Source organism: Ailuropoda melanoleuca, chromosome 10 (genome assembly GCF_002007445.2).
Source record: "Ailuropoda melanoleuca isolate Jingjing chromosome 10, ASM200744v2, whole genome shotgun sequence".
NCBI classification, from domain to species: Eukaryota; Metazoa; Chordata; class Mammalia; order Carnivora; family Ursidae; genus Ailuropoda; species Ailuropoda melanoleuca.
In genome coordinates, this window is record NC_048227.1 from 59,251,417 (window position 1) to 59,269,963 (window position 18,547).

The 18,547-nt window shown below is 41.1% G+C and overlaps 1 protein-coding gene and 1 pseudogene across 1 annotated transcript in view; both read right to left on the reverse strand.

The window, feature by feature from the left end:
* AK9 (adenylate kinase 9) overlaps nt 1-18,547 on the reverse strand; it is a gene marked incomplete at its 5' end in the record, with an annotated part of 162,390 nt that overhangs the window by 3,317 nt on the left and 140,526 nt on the right. The window contains 9 exons of the mRNA XM_034670770.1: nt 2,285-2,383; nt 2,583-2,752; nt 3,789-3,985; nt 8,354-8,574; nt 8,677-8,823; nt 10,790-10,991; nt 12,219-12,432; nt 15,466-15,684; nt 16,035-16,238. Of these exons, the coding sequence (XP_034526661.1) occupies nt 2,285-2,383; nt 2,583-2,752; nt 3,789-3,985; nt 8,354-8,574; nt 8,677-8,823; nt 10,790-10,991; nt 12,219-12,432; nt 15,466-15,684; nt 16,035-16,238 (1,673 nt within the window). The remainder of the gene's footprint in view (nt 1-2,284; nt 2,384-2,582; nt 2,753-3,788; nt 3,986-8,353; nt 8,575-8,676; nt 8,824-10,789; nt 10,992-12,218; nt 12,433-15,465; nt 15,685-16,034; nt 16,239-18,547) is intronic.
* Nucleotides 16,357-18,101, reverse strand: LOC105240413 (annotated as a pseudogene).

The following is an 18,547-nucleotide window of genomic DNA, read 5'->3' on the forward strand; positions in this document are numbered from 1 at the left end:
AAAAAAAAAAAAAGAAACCTGGTTTCCAACTTGTGGTGAAACAGAAACGTGCAGCAGTAGGTAAGTAGCCACCATTCTCCTTACTTGGGGCCTGTCAGCTGGCCGGGTCTGCGGCCGACCCCACCGCGTCCTGGGCTCTCACACCCAGCCTGCCCCCCGCAGGCGCTTCACCCTCTCGCTGCTGTAGGTAACCTTTGTGTGCATCACCTCTGGACTCGGCAAGGTCTTTCCTCACCTTGCACCCACAGTGTGGCACGTATAGTTGCCTTCCACTCACCTCACTCTACTGAAACCAATCTTGCCCCATCACCGATGACCTGTTACAACCAAAATCTGACACACTTCTTAACTCTTCACTTGCTTGACCTCTAAACTGCGTTTAAACTTGTTGGCCACCCCCACCCCCAGCTCCCCAAGACTTTCTCTCTTCCCTCCTCCCCAGAGCCTCCCTGACCTGGCTCTCCTTCGCCTCTCTGTAGGTTCTTCTTTATCATTCTCTTTGCAAACTCTTCTCCTCACATTTGTGAGGAGCCCACTGCTTTTCCCACACAAGTCTTCATGGGTGACCTCATGCTGTATTATTTTGGACAGGATCATTCTAACAGCCTTAGCACTGGTATTCCTGCCTTCAGTCCATTATCAACACTCCAATGATGGTCTCTCTCCAAAGCAAATTTGAATGTAATACTCAAAACCTCGTGCAGAGGCTTTTTTTTTTTTAATCCTGGATAAAGGAATTTATTATCATTATAAACTACGTGTGCTCAAGAACAATGTATTTATAATTTAGTAATGACTATGGAAATGACAGTGATAATGTGGGAGAAGTTTTAGTTACAACAGAAGCATGTCATTTGTTGGGTTCTAAAGTATTCCAAAGGTGTTTTGATATATTTCCATTTGGGGTTAACAGTCTACTTTCTGATCAGACACCATACAAGGGTTACACATTTCTCACCAACAGTCTTCTGGTGGTATGTAAATACAACTGGTCTCCTTTTTCTCTTAAGCTTAATGTGATACTTCTGGCTTCATTCACTCGCTTTCTAGCAGCCTCCGCTTGTTAGCCTTGCCACATGGTCAGTCTTCTGTTTGGTAGGTTTTATAAATCCTAAAAGTTCTAGTTCAGAAACAGTTCTAATAAACCGAGCATGGGTAATTTCATTCCTTTCTTCTGAGGTTATAGAATTTGCATCCATCTCTCCAGCAGCTGTCACAACTGTTGTAGAAGCCTCTAACCAGTCCACAAGGTTGATTAGCCGCGACACTCTAGGTGCAGTTTATATGCTGAGCAGATGAACTGACTTGCCTTTTCAGTGCTTCATTCTTGAGATAATAATAAGGATTGCTGAGTGTGGTGTGGAGGGCGATTCTTGGAGCATGCACGCAGGGTGTGGGCAGCACTGAAGTACACCACCTCGTGCCGAGGCTGTGTTAATGTAGTCATAGTGCCTTTTGGGTCAAGTTCAAATAATTTGTGGTGATTTTATCTGATCTTCACCCTCTGGCCCTGCTCACCATCTCNTCTGGGGCGACATTTGGAATGCAACTGACTTGCCTTTTCAGTGCTTCATTCTTGAGATAATAATAAGGATTGCTGAGTGTGGTGTGGAGGGCGATTCTTGGAGCATGCACGCAGGGTGTGGGCAGCACTGAAGTACACCACCTCGTGCCGAGGCTGTGTTAATGTAGTCATAGTGCCTTTTGGGTCAAGTTCAAATAATTTGTGGTGATTTTATCTGATCTTCACCCTCTGGCCCTGCTCACCATCTCTAGCCTCACCTCTCTATCCTTTTCCTTTTCCTTTTCTCTACATCATGTCTAGCCATGCTGAATTTCTTGCAGCCCTGTGATTCCCCTGGGCCAGGTTTGTTTGTAGTTCTTTCTGCTTGAAACCTGTCCCTCTTTTCTTTCATCTACCCAATTCCCATGCCTCATTCAGGCTTTACCCCAACAGACAATTCAGTTAGACTTTTGGGCTATACATTACCAGAACTCATGGCATTTCCCCACCCTAAGTGCCATCACATTCTGTTGTTAACAGATATGTAAAGTCTAACTTACCTCAGAGCCTCAGGCTTTGGGACAGCATGAACCAGTTCTTAGTCATCATCACACATGTACATATATACGTGCATGTATGTGTGTAGGTATGCACGTGTGTGTCTACACACAAATAGATTTATGCATGTACACACACACACACACACACACACACACACCCCAGCATGGTGCACTGAACATAGAAGGTATTCAATATCGGTAACTTAGTGAATGGTCTCACCTCAAAAATTTCTCAAGTTTTCCTCTAGTCTCACAAATATATATACGATCACGATATTCTAAAGCAAATTTAATGTTCCCAGGTACAAGGGCCTCATATCTGAAAGAAAAAAAAGATTGTATAATTAACATGCAATATTGTATAAATAAAATGTCAAAAATGTTTCATTTTCTACCTATGTAACTCAAGGAAGAGATGGAACATTTTCCAGTAAAATAACAGTGACCTTTTGACTCAAATGTTAAGACTGTGATAGGAACTGCCTATTCTGAGTCCTCCCCTGAGGGCAAGGACCTGCCTGTGGTTTCCGTCCTGATAGGTCACTGGACAGTAGCCCTGGAGCTCTGCACACTTGGGAAATCGGCTCTTCAGCTCTGACAGTGTCAGCCTTTTGGGGATCATGTCGGCAGGTGGTAGTGGATGAGGTGCTAACGGAGGCACATATAATTCTGGGTTCTCCAAAAATTTCTGCGGGAAATGAATACAGCAATAAGACCATTTAAAACAGGAGTACTCTGCCAGTCAACCCCCCCGGGGGCTGTCCTTCACTCTGTAGTAGCTCCTCCCTGGCTGGAAGTTCCTGATCGCCGGGCTCCCAAGTAATGACATCCAAGGTCTCTCTCTTGATCTCTCTCACGGTTCACTCCCTCCCTCACTAATTCGCACAGAAAATCTTTAATTGAGCTCGTGCTGTGTGCCAGCACATCACTTGCTGGCCTGTCTCGCGCTTCTGCAGCAGAACGAACTAGCTGGGGGCTGTTTGGCAGGTAAGCCAGCTCTCCAGCCTCAGTTAGCACTCTGCACAATGGGGATGAGCAGAGCGGAGGCGTGATCTCTCGTGTCACTTCCAGTTTTAAAATTCCCCGACGGCCATTTACATATGCAGGAAGAAAATAAATGTCTCCTTAACAAAGTGATAAAAAAAATTCTACCTCTTTAGAGGAGAGTAAAATGCTCAGAGGCATCTGATTAGTTTTCAGCTACAAACCTTTATCTTCACAAATTATAGACATAATATTAGAACAGATTTGTATTCTGTTGTATTGAACAGAAATACAGAATACAGATATACAGGGAACCCTAGTGACAAAAACATTTGAAAGCACACGAGAGACATAGGTGAGGTCTTGCTTCCTTTCTACTGACCCGGCTTCCCTGCTGCACTGTAGGAGCTTAATCCCCTGGAGGCCCCGCTGGGGCTGAGTCCCGATGCTCAGCATCCGCCCCATTGGTGGGAATTGCCATTGGATTTCCCTGCCTGTTAAGCTGAGGGCCCATCACTGACTCTGAACCTCCACCGTATGCCAAAATATATCTTGGGGTGCAGTCTCAGGACTGGCCTCTGAGTTGCCTCATTGATTCTAATGTCGTAGGTTCCAATAATGGGGCTCCTGGTCCCTAGGTCCTGGGTGTTCCCAGCTGCACCCACCTCTTCCTATCTGATGAATTCTGAGACAGGCATTTTCTTTCTCTAGTAAATATGTGGAGTTAGGAACAAACTTACGTTCAGATTTTCCTGAGAACTCATTTTATAATAGTGCCCTCTGAACTCTGCTGCAAATTCCAATGAGTCAGTTACAGAGCAATCAACTAGTTCATGTGATTCTGCCAGACTGATAGGGCAGAACTGTCCAAATTCGCCCAGGCGAGAAATCAGTTCTTGAGGTGTGATACATAACTTGTCGATGCAGGCAGCTTTTCCTATTAGTAACAGATTAACTACTATTATATACATATTTTTTTTCATAGAAAACACAGTGATTTTAGAAATTAAAATGATTTCAATTACACACACGATACAATTGTATATACATTGTAAAATTCCAAACAGCAGAGTAAAAATAAAAGTTTCTTTTCAGGGACGCCTGGGTGGCACAGCGGTTAAGCGTCTGCCTTCGGCTCAGGGCGGCTCAGGGCGTGATCCCGGCGTTGTGGGATCGAGCCCCACATCAGGCTCCTCCGCTATGAGCCTGCTTCTTCCTCTCCCACTCCCCCTGCTTGTGTTCCCTCTCTCGCTGGCTGTCTCTATCTCTATCAAATAAATAAAATCTTAAAAAATAAATAAATAAAAGTTTCTCTTCACACCTTCATCCTGTCAATTCAACATTCCTCCTGAGAGTAATCACTGTTGATTTGTATCTTTTTCAGACATTTTCTATACACTTGCATATACACATTTATTTTTTGCATATAGCATGCTTATGCCACTATGCTGTAAACATTATTCTGCAACTTGCTTTTATCAGTTAGTTATGGTCTTTGACTTCTTTCCATATCAGTTTACTTGGCCATTTACCTGTTGATGAATGTTTTGATTGTTTTTAATTCTTATCTATTATAAATTATATATATGTTGTAAACCATTTATATGTGTGTGTGTGTGTGTATACATATATGCATGTCTGCATACCCACTTAGACACACACATATAAATTTGCTACATATTTTAAATTTTTCTATGGGGTAGATTTCAAAAAGTGCAAATAGTTTGTTGACATGATGTTACCCTGCCGAGATGGCACAGGAGAAGGGAAGAAATGTTTTCCCAAAAGTAACTAGGTTTACCCGAAAAAGTCTATTTTAAAAAGGAAGAGCCCTTCGGTGAACAGGTTTGAGAGTTTTCTCCCTGATACAGCACTGGAATGGGGATTCCAAAGTTATAAGAGATGTTACAGAAAATGAACATTTTTTCCATACATCTTAATTATAATGAGTAAATTTTGACCCTTAATATATTTTGTTAATGGTCCCTCTCACTAGTGATGTTTTGTCTTTTAAAAATTATTATTATGCCTAGGAAGGTCTTAAATTAACTATACAGTTATGAATCATAGATCATAGCTTGTTATGTGACAATGTAAACATATAAAATTGATTCTTAGGATTGGAGCGATGGTCTACAAGCCAAAGAATACAGAGGATTGCTGGCAACACTGGAAGCTAAGAGAAAGACATGGAACAGATTCTCCCCTAGAGCCTTCAGAGAGAATATGACCCTGGTAGCACCTTGATTTTGAGCTTCTAGCCTCCAGAACTGTGAGAGAATTAATTTCTGTTGTTTTAGCCACCCAGTTTATGGTACTTTGTCATAGCAGGCTTAGGAAACTAAAACAATTACGCAAGACCGTGACTTCTGTCTTGTTAGCACTCTTTCTTGCCTTCTCAACTTGTTCACTTGATAAAACAAAGGTGCCATGTTGGAAAGGTCTATATGGGAAGGAACTGAAGGTGGTCTGTGGCCAACAGCCAGCAAGAACCTGACGTCCTCAATCCAACAATCCTCAAGGAATGAAATCTTGTCAACAATACATGAATGAGTGTGGTGGTGGATTCTTTCCCACTTGGGCCTTCAGGCAAGACAATAATCCTAGACAGTACCTTGATTAGGATTGTGAGAGTTCCTAAAGCCGAGAATCCAGTTAAACTGTGACTGGATTCCTGACCCACAGAAATTGTGTGTGTGTGTGTGTGAAGCTGCTAAGTTTTGAAATAATTTGTTATGCAGCATAAACTAATATGCTATTCTATGTTGTTTATGACACAGATGAAAAAGGTAAGAAGCCCTAATATTCCTTCCCTACAAAGAATATTACACTACTATCATACTATAGTGCCATAATATTATTCTAAAGTGTTATAATGTACAGTACTATGGTGTAATAATGTTTTATTATTAAAGTATATAGTATTATATAGTGCTATAATATTATCCTATATGGCACTACAGTATTACAATCCTAGATGCTCTTTAGCTCAGACGTGCTGACCTCACCAATCCTGACAGGTTTAGTGTCAGGGTAATTTAGAATCACACGACTTCAAGTCCTAAAAGATACTCGAATATCTCTTCTTTTGTATTCTTGATGACATCTGGCAGTTTCCATATATCTTAATCTGGGGAATGTGAAAGAATGAGGAGGAATCTCTTTAATCTTCGAGCCCTGACCTTGCTCCATCTCATTAGTCACAGTAAACTTTGGCCCCCTGATAGGAGGGGATCATTTGACTAGCATAAAAGGAAATGTGGACTGAAAAAAAAAAGTCAAAACTATATTTAAACAATCAGGTGCAGGTTAGATTATTAGGTGAAAGCTGAAGTAGAAGATCAATAAAGGTCGGGGCCTCTGGGTGGCACAGCGGTTAAGCGTCTGCCTTCGGCTCAGGGCGTGATCCTGGAGTTATGGGATCGAGCCCCNAGGGCCTCTGGGTGGCACAGCGGTTAAGCGTCTGCCTTCAGCTCAGGGCGTGATCCTGGAGTTATGGGATCGAGCCCCACATCAGGCTCTTCTGCTGTGAGCCTGCCTTCTTCCTCTCCCACTCCCCCTGCTTGTGTTCCCTCTCTCACTGGCTGTCTCTATCTTTGTCAAATAAATAAATAAAATCTTTTATTAAAAAAAAAAAAGAAGATCAATAAAGGTCGACTTCAGTTAGGTTAAACTGTTCCAGGCAGAGGCAAGTATAGATGGAATAATGAGGTGGGTACTGTGGCACCTCCTCCAGATCCCTCTAAGGGCCGATGCAGCCATCCCCCCAGATGCTGGGAGCATCAGTGCTGACGGGTCTCAGGTGCACTGGGAATTGCCCATCTGTCACAGGTTAACCCTCTCCCAGAGTGACCTGTGGTCAATGGCAGGCCAATGGAGGGATACAGAGCCTGGCCCCTCCCCTCAACTGGGAGTTTCTGAAGGTCCATCCTAGCTCTAGGGCTTCCCTATCGGGGCTGCTGAGGCTTTCGTTTCTACCACATGGCAGGTTAGTTTTTCCTTCTGTCCAACTCTATTGTCCTCACTCCCCACAGGTGTATCTCCTGATTAACATACAGGAAGCCCAGTGAGTTTAAATTTCAGGTTAACAATGAAGAGTTTTTGGTATAAATATGCCCCATGCAATAATTGGGACGTACTTACACTAAAACGTATTTGTTATTTATCTGAAATTCAAATTTAACTGGGCATCCTGTATTTTGGGCTGCTAAATCTGGCAACTCAAATCCTGAGAATACTTTCTGATAAAGCTTCTGCAGACAACTTTTAATCTTGTTTAATCTTGAGTCTGTTTCCAAGGAACTCAGTCTAAGGTAGGGAGGGTAAAATAGGGTAACAGAAAGATGAATGAGGCACAAGTTTTGCTTTCAAAGTCTGTGGTGGAGTGTGTTACAAGTGTGATGCTTTCCAAAACTTATTGCCAGTAGGTTTCTAAAAACCTAATTCTTTCTTCCCCTGTACTTGTCATGCCTTGTAATCCTCAGGTGAAAACAGATTCCCAGTCTGCAGACAAACAGGAACCAGAGATACTGGTTATGCCCAAATAATGAAGCTAATCAAGATTTAATGATGCGGAATCCTCACTGCATTCTTCCTTGTGTAAGAGTCTCAGTCACATTGCTCTCATACCCCATTATATCTTCTCTGTAGCCCCATAGTTAAATGAAGTCACTAGCCAGACGTCCGTGAGACCCTACAGCTAAATTCTTTAGAGTCATCACTCTATTTAGAGATGTCACATAAAGATAACTTTCCTTCTATTTTATGTATTTTCAGAGAAAAGTCAAGAAACTTACAGCAATATATAATCAAACGTTTTCTTTCATGGATTCCAAATATATATTAAAAGACATTTTATGCTCAAGTTTAATTTTTTATAGATTCAGCACTTTTGTAATACCATAATGAGTATAAATACCAAAAATAATTTTAATTCTAGATTCATAAACAAAATTTTGCCAAGTGTCATCCCACAGCCCACTACTCTCACATAACTAGCATTCTTAAAACGTAGTTCTCACATGGCATTCCAAACACTATAAACTCTTCTAGTGAGAGGCTATGCATTATTTTTATGTGCTAGGTTCACACAGGAGCTCAATAAATGATAGCTTGAGTAGTGGAAGTCATTTAAGAGAACAGTATACATGCCCACAATAATTGGATAGTACCATATACTTAAAAGACTGATTAAGATTGTGGGAACAAATGTTCACATTGAATGAATTATGGTAACATTGAGTCAGGCATGTGTAGACTTTCAATTAATATTTTATTCTATTTTAACAATTTAATGTTTTCTTACCTGCACTTATTCTTTCCAGGTATATCTGCATATATTTATTCACCATTTGAACTTTCTTAATGACTTCATTCCATACCCTCCATTTGCTGTGAAATCCATCAATCACATACCAGTTCTGATGCTGTTCTTGATAATATTTCCTAATCTCATCAATATTTTTGTGGTATTTTGAGTTTTTGACAGCTATAATCTGTGTGCTATTGTGCAGTGGATAAGGCAAACTAAGAGAGAAACAGAATGAATGGAAAAAGTTATTAAAAATATATTTTTTTCTGGATGACTAAAGTTTATTCCTTTATCATTTCTTTCATCACATACATTACCTTTGCTCCTTTTTTTTTTCCAGGAACAATCTTTTGAAAATCTCCTTGGAAGGCACATCCAATTCAAAGATGACCATGGGGATGATTGACCTAGCTTCCAAGAGACTCATTTGGTATTTAGTTACAGGGTAGCCATCGATGACAACACTAATAAGGAGAAACATGAAAATAATTCTAGATTTTTTTTCCCCCGCTCCTATCTTCCTTCCTGTCTTCCAGAGCCAGCCTATCTCTTTAGGAAGAGCCTCTTGCTCTTTCTTTTGTAACTTGACTTATCTTCTTTGCACTTTGCCCTCTTTATCTCTATATTTTTAACCTCTGTCAGCCCAAGAGCCAGAAGCAGGGCAGCATACAAACAGACACAGCTCTGAATTCATACACTTAACATCACAGAGCTAGGCTTTGGAAGAACTCAAGAGGTAACACACATAATACCTTGAATATTGTGTTATTCAATTGTTGCTATTATTCTAAGCGTGAAACAGTGGAAGTAATACAGGTTTCAGAGGCAGACAGACTTAGATTTGAGACCTAGTTCGACCTCTCTGAGTCTCAGTTTTCAGTAAAATAGGGGAAATGATACTTAACCCTGAGCATTGTCTTAAAAACTTATAGATCCGGTATGTAAAGCAACTAGAATAGGTCCTGGCGCAATGAATAGTATCTTAGTAAGAGATTAAGCAAATATGGGAAAACAATTGTGCTCTGAGCTTGCTTTTATAGTAAAGTTCTGTGGGAAGGCTGGGCGGGGGGCTGGTGGGAGGAGAGATGGGGAGTGAGTGAGAGGAGCCCTGTGATATCTGGGAGAGAATCATTCCATCAGAACCCATCATGCTTCTGAGCAGAAATGACAGAGAATTTACGTTAGTCCAACAGTCTTGGACTGTTGGAGATAATGGGAGTATAACCATCAAACTGAGGGGAGGAATAATGGGTGTCCACACATTCTGAGAGCAGTGGCCCCCAAACTCAGGAAGCTCCCTCTGAGGTGGGAGCAAGCTGGGCCTGCTCGCTGATGGTCATCAGAAAGGGCTGGTTTAGAGGAAGCCACAGGATCCCCTTACTCAGTGCTCTCCAGCCAAGTCTCTAGGCCTCTCCATGGCAGAGAGGACCGTAAGTTAACGCAGCCAGGCAAACCTAATAGAGAATCTTATGGGAGTGCCATAGTTGTGTTTTGGGATTTTCAAAATAGAGAATAGCTCAATTTCTTTGCTTGTGAAAGGTCACTTGAGTGGCCCTCAAGATTAGAAAAATTCAGGATGATTGGCCAGTCACTGTCCTGGTATTAAGGTGAAATAAACCCCTTTTGACTCCAGGTTGTCCTCACAGAGATCCCTTGTGTGCAACGCTGAATACCAGGGAGGAGGTAACTCAATTTGTGTGAGTCCCAGGGCCTTCTCTGAGGGAAAATCTGACACCCCAGAATCTGCTCTTCCTAACTGAAATTAGGAGAACTGTCCGAAGACTTGATTAAAGACCAGTAGCAAGGAAGGGCTGAAAGGCTTTTAATGAAATACAACCTTGAGTAAATCAGTGGGATTCTAGGTCAGTGACCTGGGCTTAAGAGCAGGGCATTAGGTTGCACTGGCTTTTACAACTGGGTGTGACCAGTGGCTGCACTGGGTGAGTAATGGTTGAGTAGAGGATTGCAAACCGAAGGGAAAGCTCAAGCATGGGGCCCTCAGGTCCAAATATAGCACTAAGGGGGGGGGCACTGCTACCTGTGCAGAGAGCTGGGCCAGTGAGAGACATCTCCCTTAGACCAATACCTTCTAGGGGACGGGGAGGGCCACTCCTTCATCATTCCATGGAGCAGTGAGAAGGTCTACCAGACTGTGGAAGTCACACTGGCCTTCTTTGTTGGCAATGTAAGCCCAGAGACTTTTGGACAACAAAGGGGTTGCTGCAGTGAGTGAAGTGGCCAGCTTGCTATTCTGCCAAGTTTTAGCTGACAGAAAATTAAAATATATAACCATGTAGGTGCCTAAGGTTTGAGAAGTAGATCACACCATTTACAAGAGCTTTAAACCTTGTTTAAGGTAAGTGTTTTAAATTCTGTCAGTAATTCTTTAAAGAATTCTTTAACTCCCTCCCCACCCCCACACCCGCTTACCCTGCAGTATTACATACACTTTCCATCAGACAGATTTCTAAGGCTTGAATAGCCAGTTCATCAGGTGCTGTCATTCCTTTATGAAGATGCCAATTTAACATGAGTGCCAGCTCTGTGTCTGGTTGGCTGTTTAATATGTAACGCAAAGCTTCTCCTATTGACAAACGCTTTAAGCCATATTCACTTGAAATTTTTTGGGCAACTGAAAAATATTAAAATTTTAAACTTATTCCATTTCACAAAGTCATTAATTAACCTTATTTCTAATTTCTGGCTAACTGACATAAAGACTTCATGAAGAACTATTAGAACTGATAGGGGCGCCTGGGTAGCATAGTCGTCTGCCTTTGGCTCAGGGCGTGATCCCAGCTGTTCTGGGATGGAGCCCTGCATCAGGCTCCTCCCTCCGCTAGGAGCCTGCTTCTTCCTCTCCTACTCCCCCTGCTTGTGTTCCCTCTCTCGCTGGCTATCTCTGTCAAACAAATAAATAAAATCTTAAAAAAAAAAAAAAAAGAAAAAGAACTATTAGAACTGATGAATTCAGTAAGGTTGCAGGATACAAAATCAATGTATAGAAATCTGCTTTATTTCTATGCACTAATATTGAAGCAGCAGAAAGAGAAATTAAGAAAATGTGAGCTATCACCTCACACCAGTCAGAATGGTTAAAATAAACACAAGAAACAACACGTGTTGGCAAAGATGTGGAGAAATAGGAACCCTTGTGCTGTTGGTGGGAATGCAAACTGGTGCAGCCACTATGGAAGACAGTATTAAAAATTAAAAATAGAACTACCCATGATCCAGGAATTGCACTTCTGGGTCTTTATCCCAAAAATACAGAAACTCTAATTCAAAGGGATACACACACCTCTATGTTTATTGCAGCATTATTTATAATAGCCATGTTATGGAAGCAGCCTAAGTATTCATTGATAGATGAATGGATACACTTGATCTTAGCCAAAAGGCTGAGAAGCAATTGATGGATGGATAAAGAAGACACACACAATGGAATATTACTCAGTCATAAAAAGGGAAACATCTTGCCATTTGCAACAAGATGGATGGATCTACAGAGTATAATGCTAAGCAAAATAAGCCCGTCAGAAAAAGACAAATACTATAGGATTTCACTCATATTTGGAATTTAAGAAACAAACAAAAGAAAAAAGAAAAAAGAAAAAAAGAGACAATCCAAAAAACAGACTCTTAACTATAGAGAACAGATGGTTTCCAGAGGAAAGGTGGGTGGGGGACGGGTGAGATAGGTGAAGGAGACTAAAAGTACACTTATCTTGATGGGCCCTGAGTAGTACATGGAATCGTTGATCACTGTATCATACAGCTGAAGTGAATATAATACTGTATGATAGCTACACTGGGATTAAAAAAAAAAAGAACAACAAAGGCAAACACACACCCTTACCTGTAGTTTTCCCAGATTTTGGAGGGCCCAGAATTATAACCCTAATGGGCACAGTGGGCTTAGGTTTGGGTTGGCGGATATATTTGATTGGGTTCTTCATAAATTTTTCTTTAGTTTCCTTACTAGATAAAAAATAAATATACTGACGATGGATTACAGCATGGACTGGATTCTCTGAAGTTTCAATTGGTTTGATTGTCTCTCCTTCACTTAGCTGCAATATACACACAATTGAATTCATAGGTTTAAGTTATTTGGCATTTCCCCCAAATACATTTGAACAAATTTGTAAAATAAGAAAATCTGTCTTACAATACATAAGAAAACTAATTATAGCAATGTAAAAAGAACAAACTGTTTTATACCCACATGCAATTGATGAAATCTTAACTAGCTTTCGGTTTATGACAATTGTAGTTCTCCTACTTCCTTTATAATGTATTTAGTGTATGTTTTTGCCAACAAGTGTAAAGTTGTTTACATATATTCGTGGGCCAATTTATCCTCACAAACAGGCCCATTCCTGAGGTGGTGTTAATGGATGGAAATGTGTTCTCCCCAATTCATAGGTTGAAGCCCTAATCCCCAAAGTAACTATATTTGGAGATAGGGCCACTAAGGAGGAAATTAAGGTTGAGATCATAAGAGTGGGGCCCTATCCAATAAGACTGGTGTCCTTATATGAAGAGGAAGAGACACCAGGAGTGCAAAAGCACAGAAGAAATGTCATGTGCGGACATAGTGACAAGGTGATCATGTGCAAGCCAGGAAGAGAGGTCTCACCAGAAAACTGTCCCTGAGGGCACCTAGATTTTGGATTCCAGCCTTAGAACTGTGAAAAAATAAATTTCTGTTGTTTGAGTCACCATGTCTGGTACTTTGTTATGGTGGCCTGAGTAGACTAATATAGGCAGGGTCCTAGGTTATCTTTAGGGGCATACTGGTAGGACAAATCCCACAGGCTTCTCATCCACATTTTATACAGGGAAAATCCCACTCACGTAAACATCAAGAGCAGTCACAAAAGGGAAAAATACCCAAAAGTCTGCTTAAGGTATAGGTATGGAATGGAGTGGGAGGAATAATCCTACACATGTGCATTAGGTCAAGATGAGAAGTGGGTAATTAATTGACGTTAGGTTTGGATATCTTTCTTTAGAGCCTCAGATGGCCAAGTGTCAGCCCAACCTGACAAAGTAGGTGTGAAGCAGTACAGCTCCTTTACCAGAGCTGCACCAAGACAGTTGTCAACATTAACATTTTGGGGCTGGAGTAAATGCTACTTATAAGAGGAAACTCCGGGATGGCGTGGGAATGCCTGCTGTATGTCTTATATTTGGTAATTTAAAAAAAGCTGAAAGTCTAATGATTCCATTTCAAATTCCCAAATTTAGAGTCCTTTTAGTAATTTCTGCTATTGCTCAAAATACCTAGCATGTATCCTTTCTCCTCTGTAGGTCAGACTATGCATAGTATCATCAAATCAGAAATATCAAACTGGCTTGTACCCAGGGGCACCTGGGTGGCTCAGTTAGTTTAGGGGCTGCCTTCAGCTCAGGTCATGATCTAAGGGTCCTGGGATCGAGTCCCATACTGGGCTCCCCCCTGAGTGGGGGNAATAAAATCCTTTTTAAAAAAACTGTCATGCACCCAGAGAGATTCCCAAACAGCCCTGAAAAATGCTTATTTAAATGCTTTAAACCCTTCCTATGACCATGCATTCCTTTCTCCACAAGGCATTTCTGTATAGTCCTAATTATGTTTCAACATGAGCCCTTTCTCCCTAAATAGGGTTCTGACTTTGTCTGCTTCTTCCCCTTTCTTTCTCATCTCAGAGAGAAGGGCATGACTATCTTTCAAAAGCTTTCTAGGTGATTCTAGTACACGCTTAACTCTACTCAGTTCTCTATGGAGGGCACTGTCATATGTCTCTATATTCCAGCATGGTATTTGAAAAGGTTTCTCTTGACATCCTATGGCTAAGATAAAGAAGATGGCACAATTAAGTAGAACTGAAATTGATTGTGTCAATATCAACCAAGAAGGAGGTTTCAAGTAAATGCACATGGCTCCATTTTGGATCCTATCTTCTGAAATACTTTTTATCAGTGACCAATAATAGTAATACATATTAATAACAACTATAAATTTTATTGAGCACTTACAAAAAGCCAAACACTGTTGTGAGCACTTTACAATAATTAACTCATTTAATCACTGTAATAATATTGTAAGGTAGGGACTATTCTTATTTCCATTATGCAAATGGAAATGACTCAGTGAGGTTAAGTAATTTGTCCAAGGTTGTTCATTTAATAAGTAGCAGTTTTGAACTCAGGCAGTCTGGCTCCAGAGGCCATTATCTTCTCCACTGGGCTACATCACTGATGGAAATAAAAAGGTACACGGGTCGAGTGAGCAGGTCACTATCACATGACATTTTTAACTGTCTTTATAACACTTAATATTACCTCTCAAGAGCATATTTGTTTATTTACTTATTTATTGCCTATCCTCCCTCCTCAATCCAACTAGAATATAAGCTGGAAGACAAAAGAAACCTGTCTGTTTTGTTCACTACTCTTTCCCAGGGACTAGAACAGTGGCTGGCATATTCTTGGTTGAGATTCGTTGAAAATCATCCCACATTTGAGGTCACTGAATTCCAACTGGATTAAATCTGTTTGTCCACACTGCATAAAAATATGGTACTTAGAAATGCTTGTTATGAACATCAGTGTCACATTTTGTATTGTGCCTCACGCTTTCCAAAGGACTTTATACTCTTGTATTTGATCACAGTGGCCTGGTGGCATTATTCTTTCATCTTAAAGGTAAGGAACCAGGCAGGATCTTAGTACACAACTAGGTCTAAGTACAGGGTCTGAGACCCTGGGTCCATTAAAGGATCAAAGAGATTAAATGTTGCCTAAAATCAGGTGGCAAATTAGTACCAGAGCTCAGCCCTTTAGATGTATAGTTTGAAAATATTTCCACTACCCATCTTCAGCTACAAAGTTAAAACCATGTTGGAATTGTGTTATCTCTACAGAAGTAGATGAAAGAAATTAAACCCTTTGATTACCTTTTATACTTCAAAAAGATAAAACAATCACATATTTTTATAGCTAGGTAAGAGTACTGTACAATGCTTACAATTTTTGGAATTATCCTCTGTCTTCTTCTTAGACATACTTAAAAAAATAAAAGAAAGAGCACAGCTTTAGGATGCATTTGCTGACATTACCTTTACGGGGTCCCAGTAGCCAAATGCGCTGACATACTTATAGGTATAGCTGAGCATTTTTTGGGCAAGGTGGGATGCTATTGGATAACATTTTTCAAAAATGCTCTCACGATTCTCCACCAGTGGTTTCAGCTTCATATTCATATTATATTGTACAATGTGGATTTTCCGAGCTCCATTAATGAGAATTACTGGGATCAAAAGCTTCTCAAATTCATCCTGATGAAAAAAAAATCATAAAATGAAATATTTTTAATGGGACAAAGTCAGGTCACAGCACATAGACGTTGCTGGTGACCGACTGCTTCAGTCAAGAGAACAAATATTTTTCAGCTTCTGAGTTGCTGCATATTGGCAGCTAAAACTTTTGACTCTATGTGGCTTCCATGTTGCCCTTGATTTATTAATTTGTTTTCGTAATTGCAAGTGGCGCTGGCAAAAGGGAAGATAGCCCTAAAATACACATTTCTTTTGAAATGTTAAAAAGAAACTAAGACATAAGCCAAATTGCATTTGTTCTGTTTTCAAATGTTACATTTGAATTATGAAAAATGAAGGAAAATAATAACCTGTATTACTTGTAAATTACTCATATCTGCTTCAAATTTTTCTCCCAGTTCACCTCTCAGGCGCTCAAGTGCATCAATTTCCTGTTCTTCATCTTCCTCACTCATCACTTCCTCGTCTTTCGGAAATTCATCTTCAAGGATGTTGTCAATATCATCTTCATCTTCAGGCTCTTCTTCACTGAAGTCTTCATCTTCTTTATCCATCTAAGGAAGAGAATATTCTCTTTTACTACATATCTAAAATAGCAACAAATGACTCTGCTAAGTAACCATTTGGAGTATTTTATGTAACTGAATATTGGTTGATATGGCATGGCAACATTCATTTAGTGACACCGTAACATTTTAAATATCTGGCACGCAGAAATTTAATTCCTTTAAGACTCTGACACCATACTGATCCCATAGTAAATACATAAACAAGATATTAAATACTATTTATGCCTACGGTTGTGAGAAAGTTACATTTGTTTATTTAGAGTTTTTATTTTAATTCCAGTTAATTAACACAGGTTATGTAAGTTCCAGGTGTACAATATAGCGATTCAACAATTCCAGGGGCGCCTGGGTGGCTCAGTCGTTAAGCGTCTGCCTTGGGCTCAGGGCATGATCCCAGCGTTCTGCGGTGGAGCCCTGCATCAGGCTCCTCCGCTGGGAGCCTGCTTCTTCCTCTCCCAGTCCCCCTGCTTGTGCTCCCTCTCTTGCTGGCTCTCTCTCTCTCTCTCTCTCTCTCTGTCAAATAAATAAATAAAATCTTAAAAAAACAAACCAAAACCAATTCCATACATCATCTGGTGCTCATCACAAGCGCGCTCCTTAATCCCCGTCATCTAATTAACCCATCCCCCCACCCACCTTCACACTCGTAACCATCAGTTTGTTCTCTATAATCAAGAGTCCGTTTCTTCTACTTCTTCCCTCCACCTCCCCAGGTGGTTGATACCTCCATTGCTTTCGAGGTGGGGGGCTCAGGAGTTCGCGGTAGGGCGCCAGCTTCCTCTTCACCGTCACAGGCTTCTGGTGCTCAGGATGGCACCAGGTCTGCATACGGCAGCCATGTGCAGATCTGGGCGGTACTTGGTTCTTGTGGTTCATGTGCCTGATGCTGCTGACGGTGGCCCACACATTCTTGTTAATGGTGATCCACATGTAGGAGGTGGTGGGTTTTCATGGGCCAGATCTCTGCTTCACGACCACCACTACACCTTTGTGGCGGGCCGGTGGCTTCACACCCACAGCCTTGCAGTGAATCAGCCCGTTGGTGGAAGGAGTGGTGAGCCTTCAGGTTATCGGGCTGGGCGCTGTGTGTCTGCTTGTTCCTCCTGATCGGGAAGCTGGAGCAGTTCCACAGGACCATCCATGGCAGGTGGGTGGACAGGGCGCCTCTCACTACCACCGTGGAAGTTGGAAAAAGCAAGAGTCTCTGTCTTGATTTGTCTCTTTTTTTTCTTTGCTTGTTTGTTTTGTTCCTTAAATTTCAGGTATGAGTGAAATCGTATTTATCTTTCTCTGACTTATTTCACTTAGCATAATACCCTCTGGCCCCATCCATGAAAGTTATGTCTTTGATAGTCTTCAGTAACAATATTTAGTGGAACTCAAAGAGAATAAATCATTCACTAGCTGTGTTAGCTTGGACAAGATCAGTTTCCTCATCTGTAAAGTAGGAACAACAAAGGTACCTATCCCACAGGTATGGTGGGAACATTAAATTACTTAATACGTGCAAAGCCCTTATTTAGAAAAGTGTCGGGCACATGGTAGGCATGAAATGATAGCTATTATTGCTATTATTGGGCCATTATTGCTATTATTTGTTACTTTGTACTAACAGAACAGTATATGCCCTTTAGGACTTTATAGCCCATCTGAAGAAAGACAAATAATACATAAATGATTATTAAAGACCATGGCAGGATATTGGCACTAAGTGGTGCTGTACGGCCTTTTAATATGTATCCTGCACTGCCTCCACACTCTTCTCCCTGAAGTATTCCTTGTATCAACTGGAGCACTGCCTTCCGGTTGGAAACCTGGAAGTTTTCCCTAACTCCTGCTCTCCTTCATTGCGCATCCAGTTTCCAAGGACCGCAATCCTAAACAATGCCCTAGACTCTCTCCTTTCCGGTACCGCCCCACAGTTTGCCCTTTCGTTATCTCTTACCTGCAATCTCCTGCTTAGCTCCCTGTTTCCTAATCTTCCTACTAATTAGAACCTGGTTCCTTTAAAGAGCACCTACAGCTGGGATTTAGCCTTGCAGGTGCAAGGAGTAAGATGAGAGGATAAGGTCCCTTCCTGCTCTGTGCCCAGGCTCCTCTCTCTCCAGAAGGAGTTTGGCTCTGGGGCAATGTTTTTCAGTTCTGCTTCTTTTTTATTTGAATTTTGAAATTATTTGGTTCCCTTACCACTTTTTCCTTTTCATTATACTTTGACAAAAAAAAAAATCCTGAGATTTGATTTTCTAAGGATCATTGGAAGTATGGTGGGATGAATCCACACTGCAAACCAGGGA